The sequence below is a fragment of the Sycon ciliatum genome, chromosome 6 (genome assembly GCF_964019385.1).
Source record: "Sycon ciliatum chromosome 6, ocSycCili1.1, whole genome shotgun sequence".
Classification (NCBI taxonomy): Eukaryota; Metazoa; Porifera; class Calcarea; order Leucosolenida; family Sycettidae; genus Sycon; species Sycon ciliatum.
Genome location: NC_088648.1, coordinates 31,150,507 through 31,175,275, shown reverse-complemented (window position 1 = coordinate 31,175,275; position 24,769 = coordinate 31,150,507). Strand labels below are relative to the sequence as shown.

Genomic DNA, 24,769 nt, shown 5'->3' with positions numbered 1-24,769 from the left:
GCAGTTGCACCTCCAAATATTGGAATACTCGCGTTACACAATATTGGTTTGTTAAATGTGAATCACAATTGTTAAATTTGAGCTCTCTGATTTGTTTTGTCTCTTAGAGGTGGAAAGGTTCAATCCAGCTTTCATTGATCGTACGCGCAAAATAGTTAGTTTTTCCCTCCCAGCCGTAAAGCCTGGCCACTCGATACAGTTGGTGGAGATTGAACAACAGGGTTCGGTGGATGTTTCAATGGGAAACAATTCCGAAAAGGCGAATGTCAACAGCAACTATTTAGTTCTAACCCCAGGCTATCATATCTACGGTTTCCAATATGTTCGTGTCAGCAGTGGTCAGAGATCACCTATCGGTGCCAAGTTCTCAGTGGGTACTCCCCCTGGTAAGTACCTACGGAGGACAAAGTGGACAGATGATGCTTTTGCAGCACCGCTCTACTTTCTATTACTGCATATAAATAATAACGGGAAGAAAATCTTACGTTTTAATGCGGGAGTTATTTTCGTAATGATAAGCTTTCTTGAGGCTGAAAGGCCATATTTGTGAAGTGTGCGGATTTCCATGAAGATTGCGAGATATTGTCGTACGTTCTCAATAACCTATGAATTTTGGGGTTTAAATTTGCGACTCGTTATAATAAAATGTCTTACAGTTATCAACTAGCATTTAGAACAATCATTCCTCTAGTAGTTTGAAGTGTTGTGTACTTGCCTAGTTGAGAACGTTGGCCACAGAGCAACGAGCTATCTTCTAAGATACCAAAATATCTGTGACGCAATCCTTTTGCCATTGCCAATAGTGCGGCTTACTACGCAAGCTCGTTACTTTGTTGAGTCCGAACAAGAGACTGACAACGGGAACAAGTAGGTTGGTGGAACGACATTAGAAACGGGACAAGAGATCAAGACGAACGAAACGACCACATGGTGATTATTGAAGAGGGAGTTTATTGAAGAGAGCTTACTGAAGAGAGAGTTGAAGAGAGAGCAACGCAGTACAAAAGGGCCTGGGTAGCTATGGCAAACATGGACGCCCAAGTAGCTACCCAGGCCAAATGAATAATGCAGGAACTAATGAATTATATGAAATGATATATTGTAATTACTTGTGGGCCTAACAACTGCATTGGCGAGGCATAGGTGTAGGATGTCAGGACTTGTTGCGGGGGGGGGGTTTGACAACTGGCAGTCATGGGAGTGTTTCACTTGATGTTGGTGGCAGGTTCTGGGGCGGGCGGGCTCAGGGGCAGCAGGTGGCAGCATGCCTGTCAGCTGGGCCGGACCAGAAATGTAGTGCAGCTTGAACAGGTAGCACAGTCTCGAGACTTGCAGACACACTGATAGGCTTGGGAGCATGGTCCCAGCGCCAGTGCTGCGTATGCACCGTTGCTGGATGCGGTCAAGCTTCGCTAGTTTGGACCAGGCTGTGCCTTGCCAGACTAGGGGAGCATATTCCATGGTTGGGCGAATGAAGCCTTTGTATACGCTGAGGCGGCCGTTGTGGTCGAGCACTGGGCACACCTTCCTGAAGAAGCCAAGGCGCTGGCTTGCTCTGACTGCAACCTGATGGAGATGGTTGCGGAACATCAGTTTATGGTCGAAGGTCACACCGAGAAGCTTAACATCTGTTTCCTCTCTGACCACGGAAACACCAAAGCTGAGAGAAGAGGGTGGGATGGGTGTTGATCGCCTGCTCATCGACATTCCTTGGCACTTTAACGGCTCAAACTGGACCTTCTATCTCAATCCCCAAGTTTGAACCTCATCGAGGGAGGCTTGCAGTGAGTTAAAAGTGGCGGGGACACGTGATCGGCACGGATCAAGCAGTACAGTATTGTGTCGTCTGCATACGTTGCTAGCTGGCATTCTTGGGAGACACAGTCAGAGATGTCATTGACATAAATAAGGAAGAGCGTTGGTCCTAAGATGCTGCCTTGCGGCACACCGTCTTGGATTAGGAAGTGGGAGGAGTTCTGACCACCCACAACATTATGGACAACTTATTTTTGATTCGTTGTGACACTGTAAACAGCTATTATTCTAACGAGCCGCAATTATAATGATTTCTTAAAAGTGACAGGTATATGTGTTCCAACGATAACGGTTACAAGAATATTTATTGGTGCTTCCTGCCAAAGTAGATTTATCCATTTCTGTAGAATATTTCCTCTTTCAGAGACAGATTTCTCCTGGTCACCTGATTAGATTTAGCACTTGGCTATATATATAGCGAGGAGAGATGATGACATAAGCAACGAAAACAGTTCCAAAACGGAGCCAGGGATTGTATGTGTGCATAATGGGTACGAAAGTTAATACGACTAGTGCAGCCGTGGACAGCGCAGCCGCACGGAAAATACGAAAGTGCCAAAGTAGCAGGCAAGAGTGTGAAAACACTACAAATCAGATCAGTCGATGAATTTATGTTTTCGCTGCCAGAGCTCTCAATTGTCTTTGCTTGCTTGTTTGCTAGCTTGTATTGCTGAGGGAACATATGCTGGTTTGTATATGTGGATCGCCATGGTGAATGGGCCACGCGTACTCGCCCGGCCGATATGTGTGAACAATAAAGAGAGAGAGAGAGAGAGAGAGAGAGAGAGAGAGAGAGAGAGAGAGAGAGAGAGAGAGAGAGAGAGAGAGAGAGAGAGAGAGAGCTTGGAAGCTCAGGGCCCTACGCCATGCTTTTTTGCCTAGCTCATCATGCATGTTATTAGAACAGATGGAACTTTCTCTTCGACCCCAACTCCGTTGCGGTCTTATAGTGTTTTAAGTCGACCATGACGGCTACAATGCCCAACCATGCCACAATGAACTGATCGGCTACATAATTGTACTGCAAAATGTTTCCATCTGTTCGAATAACATTCATGATGAGCTAGGCAAAAAAAGCATAGCGTATGGCCCTGAGCGAAAGAAATAAACTTTCTCTTTGCAGTCGAGGGTAATACGACACCGTCTACCACCTTGATGACCTAGGTAAAAAAGCATAGGGATGTCGTAAATTTTTTTTTCGAGACATAACCTGGTATTCGAACCGACACTATCGCGCTGCATGCATTCCCCCGATACACTTCGCATACATACTCATTCTTCCACGTTGCTTCACGTTATGATCTTGAAGTTGACAGTCCTATTTGAATAGTGTGGCCAGCTGTATTTGAGGGGGATAGTGCGGATTCGAATCCCAGGATATAATTATCTCGTCCCATAGCTATCCAAAAGACATTACTTCAGTAACGTCTCGCGTTGGTTAGGGTCCACACAGCTCTAATTCCGTGTTTCTTTGTTTTGTGCCGTCGGCGCTATTCCGTACCTGTCCCGTACCGTACCATCAAAGAGTGCTGCCAACAATATTCAAGTAGGGCTATGCAATATATGAGCCCCGGCCAGCGAAAACCAGCACTTGTGTACTTGATATCAATCATCAAAATGTGACGTCAAAGTTTGGGACGCGCAGTGAGCTGGCTTTTGAAGATTCTTTTCGATCGAGTGGGTGTCTTTGTTGTCAAAGGAGTTTCAAGTGTCTTCAAATGTCTCTGGTCAATTGATTTTAGCGCTAGGTGAGAGCTCGTCACACGGAGGTTGAGTTTAGACACAGCGATGGCGACAGGTATCGCGACAAAGACTTAGGTCCAGAGTTGTCAGCGTGAGACTCCCTGTACGAAGGGGCGCTGAAAGTTAGTTCGCGATCGGAATTATTTCTTTGTTGGCGATCTTGCTGAGTTTGTCCAGCAGTGGCGAGTGTCATATGCATAGCAACGAAGAGCCCTCATAAAATCGACACTGGATACTGGTGGCGACGATAGTCAGTGCTGAAGAAATAGCGACTGCGAGGAGAAGCTGAATGTCGACCCGCTGAGCGATCCGTATTTCTACATCGACAACAATGATGTTGCAGACACTGATGGAGGGCTTCTCACGGCGCAAAACAGAGCGTAGTATTCTCAGTACTCTACCTTGCCAGACGACACCAAGCTGGCTGCTGCCTGTGTTGAGAAAGGGGATCCCTAAAAACTCAAACCGGCTGAACGCTTTGGGGCAACATGTTCACGTGCTACAAAACACGAGCATTCGCTCATATCATTGAAATACAATTATGCTGAAATCATGGTCTGAGTGAAAGTGTGCAAGGGAGTGGATGTCAGTAGTATTGATCAGTACATCTATCAGTATGGCAAGCTTTGGGACAACGCCTAAACTGCCAGCGCAGAGGTCCCTGAACACAATTTGGAAGGCCAGCCACCAATCATCGTTTTGCACTCTGGTGTTGTAAAGAAGGTAGTGATGTATACGGAATATCGTCACTGTGACTTCTGAACTACTCATGCCTGCACAGGCTGCAGCACCAAGAGGGCAAGCCTGACTTGCATTCTATTTACTTACATGTACCTGTTCCACATCACAATCAGAAACTGTAGGATCAACTTGCATGGAGTCACTAGGCATGGATGCTGCGCCAACTGTACCGAATCTTGACCTCTCTGACTTCAAACTCTATTTTCCATGCTTTCGCTTATCAGATTGTCACCAAACTTGATAACTTGAATGATTAATAGTGTAGAAACAATTTCGAGGGAAAAAATAATTTTTGAAAAAATTACACATGTTCAGGTTTCTGCTGGCTGGGGCTCATATGCCTATAGCAGCGGACAGCGCTGGAGACGCACACTGTACGAACACCGGTAGCTCTGAGGCCCACGCTGCAGCTACAGGAAACCATAGGGAAGTGCATACTGCAGCAGCAACAGCAAACGAAAAGCACAGCACCGGCCTCTGTGGTAAGGACACAAAGGATGGGGACAGTCCCACGTTGTCCCACCCATGGGTGATGAAGATGACGCTTGGACTCTGGTATCGCATGACAAGCCTCGAAGACCACAAAAGAAAGTCATCTTTGTTGGCAACCTCAAGGCAGGCACAACTGAGGAGCAACTACCAACTTACTTGCACAGGAGAGTTGCTGCTGCTGCACTCCCTGATTTCCCGTTACACAGCGTGGCAATACTGGAGAAACGGCCACTCACTCACGGCCTCATGGTGTCAGGGCGGGTCATGATCAATGCAAAAGATGCTGGATAATTGCTTGCCAAGACCTTTTGCCAGCCCACGTGTACTCCAGGCCGTGGAAGTTCGATGCTGACAGAAACAGCAGTGGGTGAGCAGTGGGCGAGCCACATCTGGCGAAGATATTGGAGACAGCATTAATTGCACATCCACCACAAGAAGTGTGTCTGTGGCCTCTGAAAATGGCAGTGCTCAAAGCACAGCTGCCGAAGCCCGCTGACCAGGGAGAGCCCTTTTTAGGCACACAAAGCCACAATATGGTCAACAATAGCAGCAGCACCGGCGACCTACTCTTTGAGGAGACTAAGACCAACTCCTTCAGGAGACAGAGGCCACTGTGGACAAACTCCTTCAGGAGGCGCGGATGGAGACAGACAACTTGTCTGCTGCACCACCAGCGATAGAAGGTGCATCAACACAACTGGACAACAGCCAAAAGAGAAATAGCTTGCACCTCTCCCCTCCTGACGCTGAAGATGCGATAAGACCACCACCAATCTATTAGATCATGACTAGTTCACATTCCACTTTGAAAGTACTGTCCCTGAACATCTCCAGCTTCTGCCAGAAGCTGCAGGATTTAATGCAACTGGCCCCTACTAGTGTACCCAATGAAATAGATGTCTCAGAAACTTGGCTCGATGGTACCATTACAACAGCATAAATGTCTATACAGGTCAGACCTCGCTATAACGTAATCTCTGGGGGGGGGGGGATGGGAGAAATTATGTTATAGTGAGGTTTATGTTATAGTGAGTTGGGCACACCAATATGCAATATGTATGTCAAAATGACGCTCTTCACTTACTGATTACAACTGTACTGTTTTACATACAAGGATGATGATGACTAGCAAAGATGTGCACATGTGTTCAGGCTTGTCAGCAAAGGGGCGACAAGAGCCATGTAGTGCGTGTACTTGTACACGTGAGTCGTGATGTGACAAGATTAGAGCCTATAAAAAGAAATGGGAGTAGTAAAATACCGGTATTTTACTACTCCCTGCCTTCCGAGGTGGACGGCTCAGTCTCGAATTCGTCGCGAGAAGGCATGCATGCCGTGTACATAGTCATTTTTATACGAGTTTTTACGTTATGCTGAGGTCTCCGTGCGCCCGGGACCCAGCAAACAGTGCGTTATAGCGAACATTACGCTATAGCGGATTATGTTATAGCGAGAAAATTTTGTACAGAAGTGATGCAGTTTCGGCAGGGACATTCACATTTGTACGTTATAGTGAGGTTTATGTTGTAACGGGGGTCGTTATAGCGAGGTCTGACCTGTACCAGGTTACACCCTACATCGCCTAGACTGTTGCGGGAACTTGGGTGGTGGTGTGTGTATGTATGTTGGACTCAGTAGAGTGTCCAGCCCCTATATGATGTCCAACCCCTATATAGAGTCCATTGGTCCAAAATCCACTGTACAGAGTCCAAAATTGGAATCAACTGTGAGCTCAGTTTAGATGGACATCACTCCCTGTATAGAGTCCAGCCAAATGGCTTCACCCCTATATAGAGTCCATTGGTCCAAAATCAACTGTACGGAGTCCACATTTTGAAATCAACTATAAAGATTAAAGACTCGGTCTTTATGTGGACAACACTCCCTGTACAAAGCCCAGCCAATTAGGCATCCCCTAGGGTGTATCGGGTGTTAGCGGCCGTCGTGAGTTCCCTTCGGGATCGGATACGATAATTTACTTTTTTTTTTATCGAGTTCGAAATTAGACATAGGACCTGCTGTGAGCAGTGAATATAAACCAGAAAACGGCCTCTAACTTTAATCCTTTACATCATTCACTTCTCAAGATAAAAAAAATATGTATTGAGGTGCCACTGCAACCACTTCACTACATGAAAAACCCTACAAACACCATCCTCAAATCAAGTGGTCTCTTCGCAGAGGCTGCAAATTACAATATCTCAATCATGCGGTGTTGCCAAATTATTGTGCACGCACACACACATGCACACGCCCACACAACGCCAAGAAAATACCTAGAAAAAAACAAGAATCGAAAGAGAATAATGGAGAGCCCAGGATTAATTATTTGTTTTCAAACTATTGCGCGCGCGCGCACGCACACACACACAAACTTATAGAACGCCAAGAAAACACCAAGAAAAGAGTAGAGACACAATACACACGCAACTACAACAGCCATGCAAACGTCCACCCATTTACACGTAAAGTCAAGAGGGATAACAAATAATTATACGAAACGAATGCATACGGGGACGGGTACACGCACGTTTACACACGTAGTAGTGTAAGAGAGTAACATAGTGCAGTGGTCAGCAAAATACTAGCACATGCTGAGAGTGCAATAGCAAGCTTCACCATTGCTCATGGCCATGAAAATGTTCAGCAGCACTCAGTTCCGCAAGCTTCTGAAGATCAGCACACCTGCAACAAATAGATAGCACGAGGATATGCTTATTAACATAATGATGCATGGGAGCACACAACTACCAAGTTCTCAACGAATGTGATGCTCAATGAAAATCAATCCACTCAAAGACCTGTGAACAGGTGACGGTGGGGACAATAATCTATTAGTGAAACGAGGAATAAGATCGTTTGTGCACACTCAAGACGCACAGACACACCAACATACATGTAGTGTACACAGTGTTTCACTGCAACTAAATTGAAATGAGATGATTTGAACAATATGTACAGCGTAGCTGTCAGTCAGTCTTCCCCAAGATGGAAATGCAATTATTTGTTGTCACGAGGCAGTTTCACTGACACAATGTCATGTTCGTGACATCAAAACGGTTACTTCAGGGAATACGAGTATTAGCTTGAGAAGCTTTTTCTTGTCATTGGCATACAAGCAATCCTTCTACTACTACTAGTACACTGGCACTGCGTTTGTGGATCCCATTGTATTTGACATCATACTATAATTTGTAGAGGAAGAGTGTCGTGGAGTTTCACATAATTTTCACAGGGATAAAAATACATTTCTCATGAAATAATTATAATAATTGATGATAGCTAGACGATCGTATACGATTGATGCAAAGTCCTTGCAGTCCTTGAGGACTATTACGAAGTGGTTGATTACTTTTAGGGCATTCATTCAAGCAACATCAAAAAAACACGATACTCTCCTTGAAAATGGAAACAAATTCAAGCATAACGACAGAACAGCAGACCAATCGAAACGAGTAAAAGCTTCCTTACCTCAGTCATCGTCCTGTCATGTAGTTGGACAGCCTTTTGACACGGTGGTACAGGCAGCTCTTGTCCAGTCAAACAGGGGTATCCTTGTGGCGTCGAGCGAAAGAGAGTGTCAGTGTATCTGACTCGTCAGATTGGAACTGTGCTGAACCTTTCTCTTTCTCCGCTTTCTGCTTTCATCCCTCGCTCTGATGAAACCGTTCAAACGTCTTACTGGCAGCAATGGCCAGCCAAACAGGGGATCCTTGTGGCGTCGAACGAAAGAGAGTGTCAGTGTACCTGACTCATCAGATTTGAACTGTGCTGAACTTTTCTCGTTCTGCAATTTCTGCTTTCATCCCGCGCACTGATGAAACGTCTTCAGAGAACCACAAGACGCTTTCCGGATTTGATTTTGAACGTCTCCTTATCCTCCTTGGTTACCTCGAGACAGATTACTGTCAGCAACTGCACAGCAGAACTGGCAGCCATGGCTAAAGTGAAGAAAGGAATGCGCTGCCAAGAGGCAAGCAAAACTGAAAATGTGTTTGTTCTCTTTCGGGCACAACACACATAACAGGACGGCGTGACTGGATAAACTGGACTTCTGGACTGTGAATAGGGGACTTGTAGAAAAAGTGTACTCCTTATAGGGGATTGCGCGGCAGGATGAAGCTGATCAAAACTGAGTGGACTCCTGGACTCTGTATAGTGGATTTTGGACCAATGGACTCTATATAGGGTGCTGGACATCATATAGTCCATGAACTCTATACTGAGTCCTACATATACACTGATGTCGGACTGAAAAGCCACACGTACCTTGCCAGAGTGCTCAAACTGACAAGTCAGTGAGGTCTGCATAACGCAAACAGCAAAGGCACTTCCCCATATGAGAGTGCTTATCGATTGAAATTATAGCCCTAGATGATACCAATATGGCGTATTGATGCAGCCGATAATTTAATGTTCTTGTCAACTGTCCATGTTCGTTGTTGTTGTTTTCAGACATGTAGTTCAATAAGCAGCTATGCAATGGACATTGTTCAGTTGCGGTCTGCTTTCTCGTCCTCTAGCTGTGATCGAGGCCATTGCGGTCGTACTGCCTGTTCTCCGTGTTGACCTTAGCTCTTGGTAATATCACTATCCATGTATGCGCTCAGCTTGGTTGCACCTCGATGCCTCCTGTAATAATGTATATGGTCGGCGAGCTCCGATTTAGGTTCTGCTCGAGTCAGTTTCGCTGAGCCAGCTTGGCACCGTGTAGCTTTTTTGGTTGTGTTCTTGTGCGTGCGGCATAAGGTTTTTGCGGTACCTTTTGTTTGGCCGTGTTGTAATGCATTGAGAAAGTTTTCTTTAGTAGTACTTGGAACAAAAAGAGTCGGTGCTACTCAGTCTTGAAGAATAACAACAGTCTTGTGAACAAGGGCACAGTCTTCTGCACCAGTGTGTGTGCGCGACAGAACAGACATTTTGTCATTCATGGCCCTGATGATGGGCCAGGGCCGAAAATTTGGTGTAATGTAAATCTTAATTTTAATCGCACTGAAGAGAACGTTTTGGAGTTGAGAAGTGAAGTTTCCTTCATGTTTCTTCTTGCTCTTTTATTTGCCTCAGAGGGGAAGTGTGGTGTCATCCCAACTATCAGTCATGGGGAATATCAAGTAGTCGATGCAGGTGTTGGAAACGTAGCTACGTATCACTGCAGCCCAGGCTATCACATGATGGGATCTGGTCTGGCGATCTGCCAAGAAAATGGACAATGGTCTGAAGCCCCTTCATGTGAGTGTAATAAGGAATATTTCTGATAGAAGAAGGGGGAGGGGTCCAACTGTCAACCACTCTATTCATTTGCTATTCACGATCTTGGCATAACTCTATTGTTGATGTAACATTAAGAATAATCTGCCCGCCTGTGTGAATTCACTACCAATGAATGTTCTACAGCTTTGTGTTCCGCTTCTGTCCAATCTGATGGGAATTCCAGTCCTGATCTAAATACAGTCCGACAATGGCCTGTGAAACCAGATCACGGACGGTCAGCCATGGAGACGTCTCCACCCCCAGTGTAAATAGTCAAAATAGTTCAAGTAGTGAAGTGAGCCCTACACGTTTGTTGGCTTCTTGACTCTACAGAGAAGAGCTAGGCAATGATTATGGCTTAGTAGTAGCACTCCAAAGACAGAACATTAGCAATCGAAAATGTCGACCGTGCACCTTCTTTGTTCCATGTGGCCTACTCTCTGCAAGAAAAAAAGGTCTGCATACATGTCCCTGCATTCAAACCCAAATAGCTAAACCCGTTGTTAGACTGAAAGTTGTGCATGTAGTCATAGGAGAGGTAGGTAGTTAGTTCAGAGTGTAACTAGTCATGGTGTTTGTAGGACTTTGACTGCGTACTGGGGATCTGACTGCCTATAGATGAGTCAGTGCACACGATTCGACTGTTTACAGGTTTTAGATTGCATAGTGGCCTCCCGACTGTCTATAGTGAGACGCCTGCAAGCTGTGTCCAACATAAAAACTTCTTTTCCTCACGTTTTCCCTTTTTTATTCTCTAAACTTGTGAATATTTGTCATTATTTGATACTTTGGAGCTCCAAGGGAACTAGTTTGTGCGTGAAATGTGTAGATAGGGTGATGGTGACAGTCAATCGTTTGATTTTTCTTTTGACATTTACCTCTGCCACTCCCTAAATCAGTCAATATTTGATACTAATCTGTCATCTTTGAAATGCACAGGTGGTGCCTTTTGCCAACCATCGCATACCCCTAATGGTCGTATTGAACAGCTATTACCTCCCCCTTCTGGTCCTCCTGTCAGTGCTTTTCCTCTTGCCGAAGTTGAACCAGAGTGTGATGAAGGTTATAAAAGTATGGGAAAGGCAACTTGCTCGGGAGATGGGGGAGAATGGGAGTATGAAACACCATTGTGTGATACCCCGACAAATGCCCGTAAGTACATTCATAATCTCCTATTAGTATTACATCAATCTTCGGACAGTTAGCTGCTTGTAGCTATTAAGTCTCATCAGAGGACTAAGGACTTTCCTTTATGATCTCAGTCAAGGCTAGTAAGCAGATGAGCTGTAAGGTGAAAAGTCAGGTTGCTCTGACTGCCACAGATATCGTAATCATTTTATGATGGAAGACAGCGTTGCAATACACAATCTGGGCATGAGGTGGGCATTAGTCGGGTTTTGCATCACCTAGAATTACTAGTAAAATAGCTGTGCTTGACTTACTCTTGTATCACATACCGGTATCACGATTTTAAAGTTAATTTCAACTTCTTTAGATGTGTCTTTCCCCGGCTACATGTACATGTAATAATCTAGATGTAAACACTTGTTATTATTATTATTATTTGAGGGATTCCCCAAAGGCCGAAGCCTAAATCAAGGGGGTCTCCGAGAATAAATATACGTGTACAATACGTGTACAATAGGTTGCAATTTTTAAAAAGAAGAAAATATTAAGACAAAAAGATTTATGTGAAGAGGTTAATTTGGAAGTCTAAGTAGAAGCAAGCGAAAAGGGTACTGGTCAAGAAGGGGGGTAATCAGGAAGTCAGAAAACGTCGAGGATGGAATCTTTACCTGTGGAAATGGGACTTAACGTGCCGGCAAAATACACCACTGGTTTCAGATATCCTAATCTCGGTAGGCGGGGAGTTCCACGTGGTGATCATGGAATGTAGTAGAGTGGAGCGGAAACAGGGACCAGTGTGATTGGGCAGGAGGTAAAAGTCAGGACGTCGTGCACTCTTGGATAGAACTATGTTAAAAATTTTCAGGATTTCCGGGTATTGGCGGGTGAAAGGGTAAAACAGTTTGAGGCAATGTATATGCCGCCGCCACGCAAGACTTTCCCATTCAGCAGCTTACATTCAAAAACATGAAAAAGAGTGATAAATTAATGAAGTTGATATGTGTGCATTGCCTGAGGATTGTGACTATGTGAAACTAGGAGTTGCAACACAGCTTCCCCTACCTCTCTTGATTGTGTGCATATGAGAAGTGCAAGTGCAAGGTTTTTACCACCCCACACACATTTTTGCACTTGCCCTTGTTATTATCATCATAATTTGGCCCAACTTCTGCGAAAACTTAGGGTGAAAATCATTTTTTTGAGAAAAATGATGTTTTGTAAAAAGGTTGTGTCGCGTGGACGCTCGAGTGCAGTGAAGTGGAACCAAAGAGAATCTCGCTTGTTTGAAGAAGTAGCAGTCATGGCAGGAAGGGTTTCAGCAGTCAGGGAAGTCAAAGGGCTTCCGGTAGAATATTCCCTGCTACTCCTCTAGTCACAACGAAGAGTTTTTGACCCGATCGATTCCATCTCCTTCAGTGAGGCTTCACTCAGGGATGGCGAAATGTTTGCGCTAACTGCTGCTTGTGGAAAATGGTGAAGAAATCGTCTCCAGTTAGAGTCGTGATGGCGATAGCGAGGAGAACCTGGACGACATCGATCCAGCCGACCGAAGTACGGAGGTACTAGCTGTTTCTGGGCTTCACGCGAAGGGAACACGCGCAGCAGAGCTCGTACGTTTGCAGCAAGTTCACGAGGAAAAAGGGTTAGAAGCGCAGTGTGAAAACTGTTTTGAATTGAAGTCCTTGGCTGGATGAAGTGCTACTGAATGCCAAGCGAATGAGCGAGCAGATCGAGAGGCCTCCACTCGAGACTTTCCTCGCTCGCGCTGGACAGCTAGCTGCAAGGGATTGTACGCAGCGTGCCGAGATTTCACTTGCTGGTCAGCACCAAGCAGACACTGCAGCATGCCAGCACCTTATGCGCATACTAGGGACAGTGGAACGTTTGAAGGGCCGTGTTCTTGCTTGTTTTTGAATAGTTGTACTAGATTCATCCTTCAAAAGGTGCCATCTCAACTGGAGTCGGGTTTCATTGTGGTGTGTAGCGCCAGAACATGCCAGTAGATGTATGCAGCCCCAGAATGTGCTGAGTAAGGAGCAAACAAAATTCCTGCAGAACTGTGCATGGCCACTACAGCCTGCAGCACCAAGGGGCCACAACAAGCCTGCCCCCACATGCCTACCTTGTCACGTCACCTCAACAAAAATCATCCATGTCTCTTACTCTGGTGGATCTCTCTTCATTTCTTTCCTGTGAAAACAATTTTGTTGTTTTTTTTCGATTTTGTAACACAATACCCTGGTGTGTTTGAGATACTTTTTAATACCACTATGAGTCGACCCACACCTGTAATATTTTGTCTCCTGACCTCCCATGCCCAGTAGAAGCTGAAAATGGGAAAAAGTCATTTTGTGAAATTTCACCCTAAGCCTGGTTTTCGCAGATTCTGGGCCATTTGAGCACTTTAACTCTCCATACTATTTTTGGGCGTTTAGTCCCTTCAGTCGGGGAATGGAGGTCGGTACAAGTGGAGAGAATACTCTAAAGGGGAGGAGTTAGTAAGTTCTAAGGAAGCTTTTCTATTCTACCATATTTTCCCTTCTCAATGCTTCAGGAGTGATATGGAGAAAGCTCCGGGAAGCAAGGAGGCAGGCAGCAATGAACCGGGCAGGAAGTGGAAATGGAGGATCTGACGAGGGCGACAGGAAGGAATTGTTTGAGGAGGGTCCTGCCAGTGAATCATCCCAATCTGTGGAGAGCCTCGCCGGCAAAACATACCAATCGTCTAGGAATGTGACCGGAGAATCAACAGTTATGCAAGTCTAACTTCAGAAGAGGGTAAGAGATTCACTGCCAGAGTTCAGGACCTTGAAGGGTGTACCGGTGTAATATATTATGAGATCAACTTTATTGCTGGCAATTGGGAAGTCAGGCATACAGTTGGACCATGTTCTGCTACAAGAGAACATAAAATTTCATTTTTTTCACACCATTCAAATAGCAGTTACACTGTGATGTTCAGCCTTTTCTCTTCATTGTGATCCTAATATTGTAGTTTCCCCATGGCTGGTTCAAATTTGAATAGGATGTACAATATTCTCGCCTATTAAATCCCTAGTATAAAAATTGAAAAGGCAGTTTCAATGTTTGTGTGACTATAAGAGATGATAAATTGGCTAAAGTGGAGCCCCAGGATGGGGGAGAATGTATAGACAGACAACTAAATAGTCTTCAAGAACACAGCGGCAGAAGAAGGATCCATATGTACAAGCATGTTTACGTACAGAACTCTACATGTATTTTAGCAATAAATTAAGTGCACGACAACACCAACATAACACAACTTCAGGTTTAGAAGCTGTGAACAGCTTGGTTATTTGCTGTTTCGAAGTACAATTCTGTGAAACAGTACACTACACTGAGCTATTTGGCCACATTCATATTCCCCATTCACTATGGCATTGTGAGTGTTGATTGGGGGAGTGTTCCAAACGATTCACGTTTTGTCCATTGCTTATACATGTGCATTTGTTTGTTTGTTTGTATACTTTATTTGAATTCGCAAATCTTAACGAGCACAAATGCTCAATGACAAGGCAGCGAATATGTTATTATGTTACAGGGAAGGAGGGTTGGGGAGAAAATAAGGAGAAAAAAGAGAGAATGGTAGATATCTCAATGAAGAGCGAAGCGCTATCAAACTACAGGTCTGCTCTCGACATAACAACTCTCACTTGTACATGAACCTCGCTAGTACATAAAAAAGTCAAATCCCGCGCCGAAACAGCATCACTCCCATACAAATTTCGTTCTACAGAACATAATCCTACCTAACATAAACCTCGACAAAACACACACTACGATGCGGTCCCCGACGTGCGCACTCTCGATACAACATAAATTCACGTGCACGGTACGATCAAGCGGTAGCTGTAGCTAGCCAGTTTAGGCCAGTTTAGTCCTACATAACGTAAACCTCGGCATAGCGCACGTTACGGCGTGGTCCCTGATGTGCACACTCTAGATACAATGTAGATTCACGTGCGCGGTACAATCAAGCTGTAGCCGTAGCTAGCCAGTGTAGTCCTATTGTGAATATATTCTGCGGCATTGATGTTATCTGATGTCGATGGTGGTACAGTGTGTATATGTTTGCACGGGGGTACGGTTGAATCCTCCTTGTAATACCCTTCATTTTGAGGTACATCTTGTATTTTATACATGGTTTTCTACATAATATAACTCTCGATATAGCATAACTTTTGCATGGTCCCAGAGATTACGTTATCTGGAGAGTAGACCTGTACAAGTAAGCCAGCAAACGACAGTTCTGTAACCCGCCTAATATACTAAGTACCTTTTTCAGGCGTGCAATGGACTGTCATTAAAACAAAAACAGAAATATAATAATTTGACTTTACCTTTCGAGTGTAGGTGAGATATCTGCAAACAAAGTATATCCTTTCCGTCAAAACAATGCATACGTCATGGATTGGGATTCCCCGCGTGCTATTTTGTACGTGAAGTGTGTGGCTTACAGCGAGGGCTGCGTCCCACCAGGTGGCGTACCCAGGGGGGGGGGGGGGGTGTCTGCCTGGATGATAGCTAAAACAAAGCATCGCTGGCCTGAAACAAAGATCCTAGATTCGATTCCTGGGGTGTTAGTCAATTTTTCTTCCGAATTTTTCTGTATACATCTGTTAACATCTGTTTCTGTTTAGGGTTGGGTCACATATCGCCAGTATACGCCGGGAGTCACCGGCGGTGGGGCTCTTGCAACCTCTCCCAGCGCATTGCGATTTTGTGAACAAGTGCAGTTGTAACAAAATCATACTGTAAATAATCGCAAGAGACCGCCAGCAAAGTCAAAGTTGGGCAGTGCCCGACTCTTGCGATCTGCCCCGGCACCGATCTTTTACAATTTTGACCAAAAGTGTTTTATCCCAAAGTAAGATAGAAATATTTACGACACCTCTCCAGACGTTTCGTTGTTCTGATCATCATCGTCATTGGAGGAAGAAGTTGTTTGTGAACTGTTCGCTCTGTGATCGCCTGTGTCGGGAGCCAGACTTTGTCAAACTTTCAAAACAATACTCCTAAATAGAAGCTAGAGAGGAGGTCCGTTCGCCAGTCCTGTAGTCGCTTCAAGGTGGCAAATCAGTCAGCATACCAACCCGTCCTTCTCGGATGATCTGCTTGACTGTTGTGCCACTTGTATTTTTCTATCTATTTTAATTATATTTGTCTCATAAGTGGCAATACATTGGCAAGTCCTTGTGACTTCATCAACGTTTTCAAGCAAAATTGCGACAACATCGCTTACTTGACTGCAATACAATGCGTAGAAGTAGTTTCATGATCTCCAGTAAAAGGTAGCACCGAGTGGTTATCAGCGAGAGACCTTGAACTACTGAAAAAACAACTAATTGAAGCTTCAATTGGCAAACCTGTCATAGCAATTGGCTACATTCTGTACTAAATGTACTTTCTAGTAGATTTGGTTCTCGAACCTTATGCGCCATGGATCGGGACCTGGCTCACCGCCGATGTATTGCGATGAGTTGTGGCGCCGATTTTGATTATGTAAACCAACCCTTACATCTTTCCCGCAAACGAATGAATATGTTACAAATTTCAGGGCTCACAGCAACCATGCCAAAACCTCGATTACGTGGGAGGACATCTTGGATCTGATCACCATAGAAACGAACTCGCGTGACCGCTAAGCGCAGGCGTAGAACGCAGTCGCGCAAGGAGATTATGACTTGCTTGGGCTTAGTTGCTGTGACAAGGACAGAGTCGTGAATGGTGAAGGAGATGGCCGGAGACTGTCTCACTATCTCTATTTCATTTCGGTAGTTCTTGTTTCCTTCCAAGTGGATTATTTCGCGAGCAGTGTTGGCCTTATCGGCCGAAGGCTTCATTCAGACTGTCCGCACACGGAGTCCTGGGAAATGTAGCCCCGAACAGAATCCTGCAGTCGTTGACGAAAGAGTTCAACAGCAGCTACGCCGCTGATGCACAGGCGCGGGTGACGGGAGAGGGAAAGGACTAGCATTCCTTGACGGCATGGAGTAATGACTCACGTCGTGTTCTAGTTTTAGTTTCTCCGCCGTGAAGTCCTGTTGTGTAAACGTAAATATACGGCTGGTCTGCGAAGAGCCGTGTAGCAAAGTGGTGACGATGTGGAGTTGTGAATTATTTGATTCGCCACTCCGTTTCGTTGCAAGAGAACAAGTCCAATGGCTTCGCCGTTGTGCTGGCCACGTATTTCTTTGGTCTGCCATAACCATGATAACTCCTGGAGGACACAGCGATGAAGCGCCAGGCGAGTAGCAAAACCATTTCAAAAAATTGCTTTGCTGCTAGGGCTGTTTCCGCATTCACAACAAGTGCAGCGGATGCGGTTCTTCCTCGCGGCTGCACTGCAGATAGGGTTGCCTTTGAAATGTTCGTTTGTACCCGTCTCTGGCCCGATTTTGATGGCCAATAGCTTAAATTTTCAGTAGGAAAATTAGAAAAACTTCTCCGAGAGACTTTTCGATTTTAGTACAATAATCCAAATCAGAATTACGCCTGCACCAACTGATATTTTGGCTCCATATGTGCGCCAAACCGTATCGATTAAAACAAAAAACTTTCGGACAAATCCTTACAATGGGTATTGAGAGTACGTTCCTAGAGTTTCAGAGGCCTAGGCAAAAGCATTGGTACAAATGAACATTTTGAATGCAAACCACTCTCAAGTTTTCACTGAGATATCTGCCTGATCGCATGTATACGATTCTGGCATGCTGGCTGGCTCGTGTGACAGTGGCCTGTCCAAAATGGCGCCCACGCTTTTGTGTGATGCTGTGAGCCCTGAATTTCATTGGTTTTACTCGATTGTGACATTTCCAAATGCAGGGACATTTCTTCAGTTTCTATTGGGTTTTACATTGAATCTAGTCCTGTCCTGTAAATTTCTGTTTTACTTCAGATGAATCTCCGCTTTGCTAATCCAATGGAATTTGTATGAATTGTCCACCTACCGTGTGCATGCACACATGAATGGTAACAGAATACTGCTTGGAGTCTGCATGGAGTGCACCTGTCAAAGGAGTGATAGTGTCTTGCCACAATATCAGCAACTGTCACACAACTCATCATTTCCCCACACCTACGTTTCCAATTGTTGTCACTTCCCCAATGTTGTTGAAATCAAGTTTTTATTCTCTTTCCACTTTCCTTACCTTTTCAAAGTATCTTTTCATTGACCGGTGTGCGTCTGTCTACAACTCGTCTGTGATCAAATCGCTGACGCAAAGGTGAAGAAACACAACTTCTCTAGTGCTGAAGATGTGGGTTTGAATACTAAGAAGATGCAAAAGTCTAAAATGTTATCAATACATTTTGGCTTTTCTGTAATCCCTTAGTCCCTCTAATCTGAGTTGTTATGCCCCTCCCCCCCCCCGTCCGTAATGAGTACATGTAAAAGGAATGGATTGGATAAATTCTAAAAAATATGCACTTTTTGCTCACTTTCTGCATTGAATTGACATTGATTGAAAAAGTTGGCAGTATACTGTTTGTGATGTGAACGTTTACAATCAAATCCAAGTGCGCACGATGGTGTGGGTGCGTGTGTTGGTATGGTTGTTTGCGACGTCGCGGAGTGCAAACTAGTGTTCTTATAATAATTATTATTTACTATTATTGCATCATCATCTCGTGGCAAGCAATGCCAACAATGAATGTTAGAGGCGTGATAGCCAACCACGGCCAAATGCTGGCCCTGAGTCCCGTGGTAGGGATCAAGACTGGCTGCTGGAGCTGGATCTGGTGGTTTGCTCGCAATGGCTTTTGTTCTTGTTGTGTACTTGATGGAATGAGCTCACAATTCAAACAGGCCTAAGCCTAATGACAGTGAACTCGGTAGGTAATGCGTTCATGCCACGTCATCAGAACATTCACGCTACCGTTCCCTTCGTTTTGTTTGTCTTGTCATCTCTACTGTTGCTCTCCTTGATACTTTAGTAGAGCCGTTTTGTAACTTACAGAAGGGTAGAGTTTGGTATGTTTTACCATGATGTCTGCTACGTATGACCAAAAGCAAGTCATTTCTTGTAAGCTGAGGATTTTACGAAATTAACAAGTCTTGGAGGAAAAGCGGAGAAGGACAAACATTAAATTATGTCTATTAGAAGAGGTAACTAAAACATAATGAATAAATCAAGATATACAAATAATCTACGTGGAGATAAAAGTTTAATAATAGCAATGAAAAGTATGAATGCCGCAGACATCACCACGCAACATGACAATTTGTTCAAGGTTTGGTTTTGTGTGTTTCCAAAATCGATTTTCACGTTCCGATCATCAGTGGAAATACGGAACTAAAGAGATCAAGGGAAAAACAAAGGTTAAAAATCCAAAAGACGGTGAGACGGCTGGTGGTGATGGTGATAAAACAGACGAGGAGGAGTCAGGTGGCAGGGAAGGTGATGGAGCTGATGAGGGTGAAATTCGTAAGAAGTCAGCTGTGTATTTGCATTTGTTATCTCGTCCCGATTGTTTGAGTGTGCATGATGATTCCCACTTCTCTGTACTGTGTCGTGCCCGTTATGTCCAGCAGTTGAAGGTCCTTGAAGCTGTTTGTATTCGTACGCATAAGCCCGATTTGTGTAAGCAAAAAGAACATGTTTTAGCACTTAGGTTATTTTCGTGAGTTTGCACCCCGTGTTCATGAGTTGTTTCTGCACTGTTCATGCCCGTTTGTCACACTTACTCTTTATTTTAGTTCTCACCTTTTGTAAAACTTACCACAAGTTACCCGTCATGTGTCACACTTCTTTGGATTTTTAACCTTTGTTTTTCCCTTGATCTCTTTAGTTCCGTATTTCCACTGATGATCGGAACGTGAAAATCGATTTCGGAAACACACAAAACCAAACCTTGAACAAATTGTCATGTTGCGTGGTGATGTCTGCGGCATTCATACTTTTCATTGCTATTAATAAATCAAGAAGGAGCAATATTCCTAACACGTTCGACGGTTGTGAAGAAATCTATTGACTGCAGATTAACTCAATCTGCTCCTGCTTCTCTCACCCTCTCCCATACTCGTGAAATTCAAAGTGATGTAAACGAGAGAGCTTGGAAGCCCACAGGGCCCTACGCTATGCTTTTTTAGATACTTTCTCTTTGCATTCGATGGTAATAGTAATACGACACCGTCTACCAACTTGATGACCTCGGCAAAAAAAGCATAAGGATGTTAAAAATGTTTCATTTCTCCTATTTTTTTACATAACCTTCGAACCCGCACTATCGCCCTGCATGCATTATAATGCGGGGTCCCATTTCGAAAATCGTATTTTAGAAGTTTCGTGGCAAGTAGGAGCTCACCAGTTTTTTTATAGCTGTTTCTGACTAACTTGTGGTTGCTGAAGATGATAAAAGTATCGGCAAGTCTGCACAGTTGTCCGTTTGTTAGATATAGAGATCTTCCGCTGCATACGGAAATTGTACATGTACTCGAACCCAGTCATTCTAGGGTATAGTGGGTTTCTGCATACAGAGTCCGTCAAGAAGCATTTTGACCTTTGACGAAAAGCTTGCTCTAGAGTGTTTTGGAGCCCAATCAGGCGGGCAGACCCGAAGCGGAACAGGCATGACGTTAGCAAGGGGGTGGTGCGCCAGGATTATATACCTGACGCGCAGAAGAGGCGCTTGGCAGAGAAATTTACTCAGTGCGCCACATACGAGGCAGAGTTTAGTCTGCTCGATGCTGCTAGTACACGCAGCCACGCTAGAATATTGACCGAACTTGAAAATCAGGATGGTATAGCGAATGAGTATTACCGTAGCTGTTTTTCACTGTACGTAAACAAGAAGTCTCTGAAACGTCTTGCTAATGATGGAGTGGATTCTGATCTGGCCCAGAATGGTGATGTGAAGGCGCAGGCATTCATGAAATTGTGTAAGTGGATTGAAATTAGTGTCCTGACTCAGAGTAACTCCGCAACAGATATGACTGAAGTATGTAAACGTTACAGTCGATTCCTGGACGAACTAGGATTTTGTATTTGTATTTGCATTTTAATGGATTCTCCACAGCTTATGAAGAAGAAGCGAATTGATTGGTCATGTTCAGAGGTCCTTCGCGGTGAAGCAACGTCTCATGGAACACTTTGGCGACCGGTTGCAGTTCCATCAGCGGCTTGAGACAGACATGTAAATAGTGTGGTTGTCTTTTCACTTGTATATAATTATGTAGGCTCAGAGTTTCCTGTCTGATGATCGCCACAGGCGTGAAACTCGGAGTCACAGCCAACCCAAGCTCCGTATCCCATTCTTTTCCTTTTGTAGGCTCAGAGTCATTGCTACTGCGTTTGAGTACATAACACAGCAAATGTACTTTTCATTTTTTGTAGCACCAACACGAAATTTGTATCAGGGACTGAGCACCACATTAAACAACTCGAAGTTTTTGACAGCCATGCCACAGACTCGCATGAAAATCAATTTGATTGTGCAGTTGCTCGCGCTGACCTTGCAAGTCCACTTAAATTTTACATTTTCTTTTTTTTTGAATGTACTCAGCTGATGATGTTTTATTTCCACCATGTACCAGGAAGTCGTACCCTCCCTGACTGCCACCAACTGGAGTCTGAAACAGACTCTGTATGCAGAAACCCACTATACTGTAGAATGACTGGGTTCGAGTACATGTACAACTTCCCTATGGAGCGGAAAATCGCCATATCTAACAAATGGACAACTGTACAGACTTGCCAATACTTTAATCGTCTTCAGCAGCCAACAGGGAGGTTTAGTTCCCACGTAACAGAAACGCGTACGTGGGTGATCCACGTAAAGAGGATGAAGGGCACCCACGTTGCAATGTTGTGTTTAGACGAAGTTTCCGTTACGTGGGAACTAAACCTCACTATTCACTAGTCATTCTAAAGTACAGTGGCTGCATGCGTTCGATTATGCACTTGAATCGATTCATCAATCCATTCGCATGCATTCTCACAATTTTTAGAGCTGTTTCTGACTACGTTGTGGCTGCTGAAGACGATAAAAGTATCGGCAAGTCTGTACAGTTGTTCGTTTGTTAGATATAGCGATCTTCCGCTGCATACGGAAATTGTACATGTACTCGAACCCAGTCATTCTAGAGTATAGTGGGTTTCTGCATACAAAGTCCGTTTTAGACTCAAGTAGGTGGCAGTCAGTGAGGGTACGAATCCCGGGTACATGGTGGCAATAAAACATCATTCAGCTGAATACATTGAAAAAAAAAGGAAAATTATATAATTTAGGTGGACTTGCAAGGTCAGCACGAGCAACTGTACAAATACATGTGTTGTGAAACCACAAGTTCTCGAGAGTGAAAGGCCTTCTCGCTTGTGACATTAGAGAGACCCGCACACAGAGAAGTCACTGCATGTACACCGGCACACAACTACCACAACCATGACAAGTTCTGAGTCAGCACAACAAAACACAAGTGGTTTGGATATCCCAGAAGAACATGTGCGTGAGAAGTCTATGCCATCATATAAAGCCACAGCGGACCTCGCAAGAGAGAGATTTATAGACCAGAATATTGTGCAGAAGTGTAAATTATGTGGATTTGCTGCGGACGGTGCAGTGGAAGCAGTTTGCTGCAATGAACTCCACTGCTGCAAATGAAATTGTCAGTGGCTGAATGAGCACAAAACATGTCCAACATGCCAAGCTGCCATGCTTGAATCAACATTGCTGCATCCACATCCAGTTGTCAGCAGAATAGTCAGCCTCAGCACTATCCACTGCGACAATTATGAAGACGGATTGCGTGGATGCCCTGTAACTGTGCCCGTGAAGTCGTTGCGTCAACATGTGCAAGAATGTGCGCACCGTCCGGACAGTTCCCGCACTGGCATGACCATGCGCACAATACGAACATCCAGCACTGCAGCAGAAATGCTGTTGGCCTCGCCATCCAAGTTGCAGGGAGATGTTGGTGATAGATTGGTTGGGCATCTTGTTCAAGCCCTTGTGCATGATGACAAGCTGCAGGTCAGGGCTGGTCCACGCGGAAAAGCCCAGTTATTCCAGCTTACCACAGTGGGATCTGTGTCATCTACTGTTGCAAGTGCTACAACAATCACACGGAGGAGTGAGGAGCTGGCCAGAAGAGAGACAGCAATGTGTGTCAGTGCTGACGGTGTGCGGGCTCAGGAGGTTGCTGGCATACGCAAGTTGAGTTCCTCCGAACGAGACAAGCTCCTTGAAGAGGCTGGTGTGAAGCCATCCCAGCCTGCTGCTGGTTCGCTGCTGGCAACTAAGGCCGACATGGATTTGCCCTGGAGCCAAGTTAGAAAGCTGAAGCAGTGGTTGACGGCAAGCTGCTTACACCCGGAGTCAGAGTGAACAGCAAGGGCGTTTATCGCAGCCAACGTGCCGAAGTACACATGCGTGGAAGTGCCAATGGCGACAAAGGGGTGCAGTGTCGAGATCGTCATGGCCAGAATGGTATATTTTCCCGATCTTGTCGCCGTTGTTTTGCATTACCTTGAGCTGTCAGCTGCTAAGCAGCTGACCTGGCGCAACGGCACCATTCCAGCCACAGAGGTTTGGATCAAACTGGGCGGCGACCATGGGGGCCACCCCTTCAAGTTTGTTATGCAGGTGGCCAATCCTGAGCACCCAAATTCTATACACAACACCATTCCCGTTTGTGTATTCGAAGCCGTTGACACACCTGCAAACATTGAGACAGCACTGGGTAGATACAGAGAGCAGATAGTGCAGTTGCAGTAGACGCAATGGAACGGCCGAAGACTCCGGGCATTTTTCTTTGGCGACTACGACTTTCAAACCAAGTGCTACGGGCTGTCTGGTTCAAGTGGTGTTCGCCCGTTTATACACTGTCTCTGCCCTAAGAAGAGCATAGACACAGAGCCAACAAGCCGCCCTGATACTGATGCAGAGCCAAGAACACTCAACAACGCACTTTGACCTGTCACTCTTCCGGTCGCTTTGGAAGATGTCGTGATCCCAACACTTCATCTTGACCTTGGCATCTGCCTGTGGATATACGACTCATTCATGGCGGAGGTGTTGCTGTTGGATCTGAAACTTGCGGCAGAAATTGCACCAGCAGACACCGATAGCCGTGACAACGTTCACTCAGCTTGCTGGCCTCTACCCTGATCTGAAAGCTGTAGAGTCGGAGCTAGCCACAGCTGAGGAGAAAAGGGAGGTCCTGCATCAACAGCTGCAGTTCGTCATGCTCTATGTACAAACCGGTGGCGATCATGTACAGACAGTGGCAGCGAATGTTCAGCAGACCTGGCAACAGGCGGAAGCAAAATGCCAGCAACTGACTACACGCCGTGATTGCATTCAAGCAGATATAGCCAAGAAGAAAGCGGAGAAGTCATTCGTCGGTCTCTGTGCAGCTGCTATCGAGAAGGTACTGCAAGACAATAACATCCACAGGCAGGCCTACCACAGCGGCTCGTTTGTGGGCAACCACATCAACAGCGCCCTGAAGCCAGCTGTACTGACATCTCTTGTTTCCGCTCCGGCCACCAATATTGCAGCACGGTGGAATTCGACAAAGCTGATGGACGAGGCTGAAGTAGTGCACCAGCGTTACAGGGAGCTGTTCGTTGGCTACAGC

At 45.1% G+C, this 24,769-nt stretch overlaps 2 protein-coding genes across 2 annotated transcripts in view; both read left to right on the top strand.

Annotated features, from left to right (window-relative positions):
• Positions 1–138, top strand: part of LOC135820212 (uncharacterized) — a 32,681-nt gene extending 32,543 nt beyond the window's left edge. The window contains exon 10 of the mRNA XM_065333527.1: positions 108–138. Within this exon, the coding sequence (XP_065189599.1) occupies positions 108–138 (31 nt within the window). The remainder of the gene's footprint in view (positions 1–107) is intronic.
• On the top strand, positions 112–18,587 carry LOC135818949 (sushi, von Willebrand factor type A, EGF and pentraxin domain-containing protein 1-like). Its single transcript, XM_065332119.1, has 5 exons — positions 112–386; positions 9,856–10,020; positions 10,981–11,193; positions 13,724–13,947; positions 18,089–18,587. The coding sequence occupies exons 1-4, from the start codon at positions 239–241 to the stop codon at positions 13,933–13,935; spliced, it is 738 nt and encodes a 245-aa protein (XP_065188191.1). The 5' UTR covers positions 112–238; the 3' UTR covers positions 13,936–13,947; positions 18,089–18,587.
• The last annotated feature ends 6,182 nt before the right edge of the window (positions 18,588–24,769 follow it).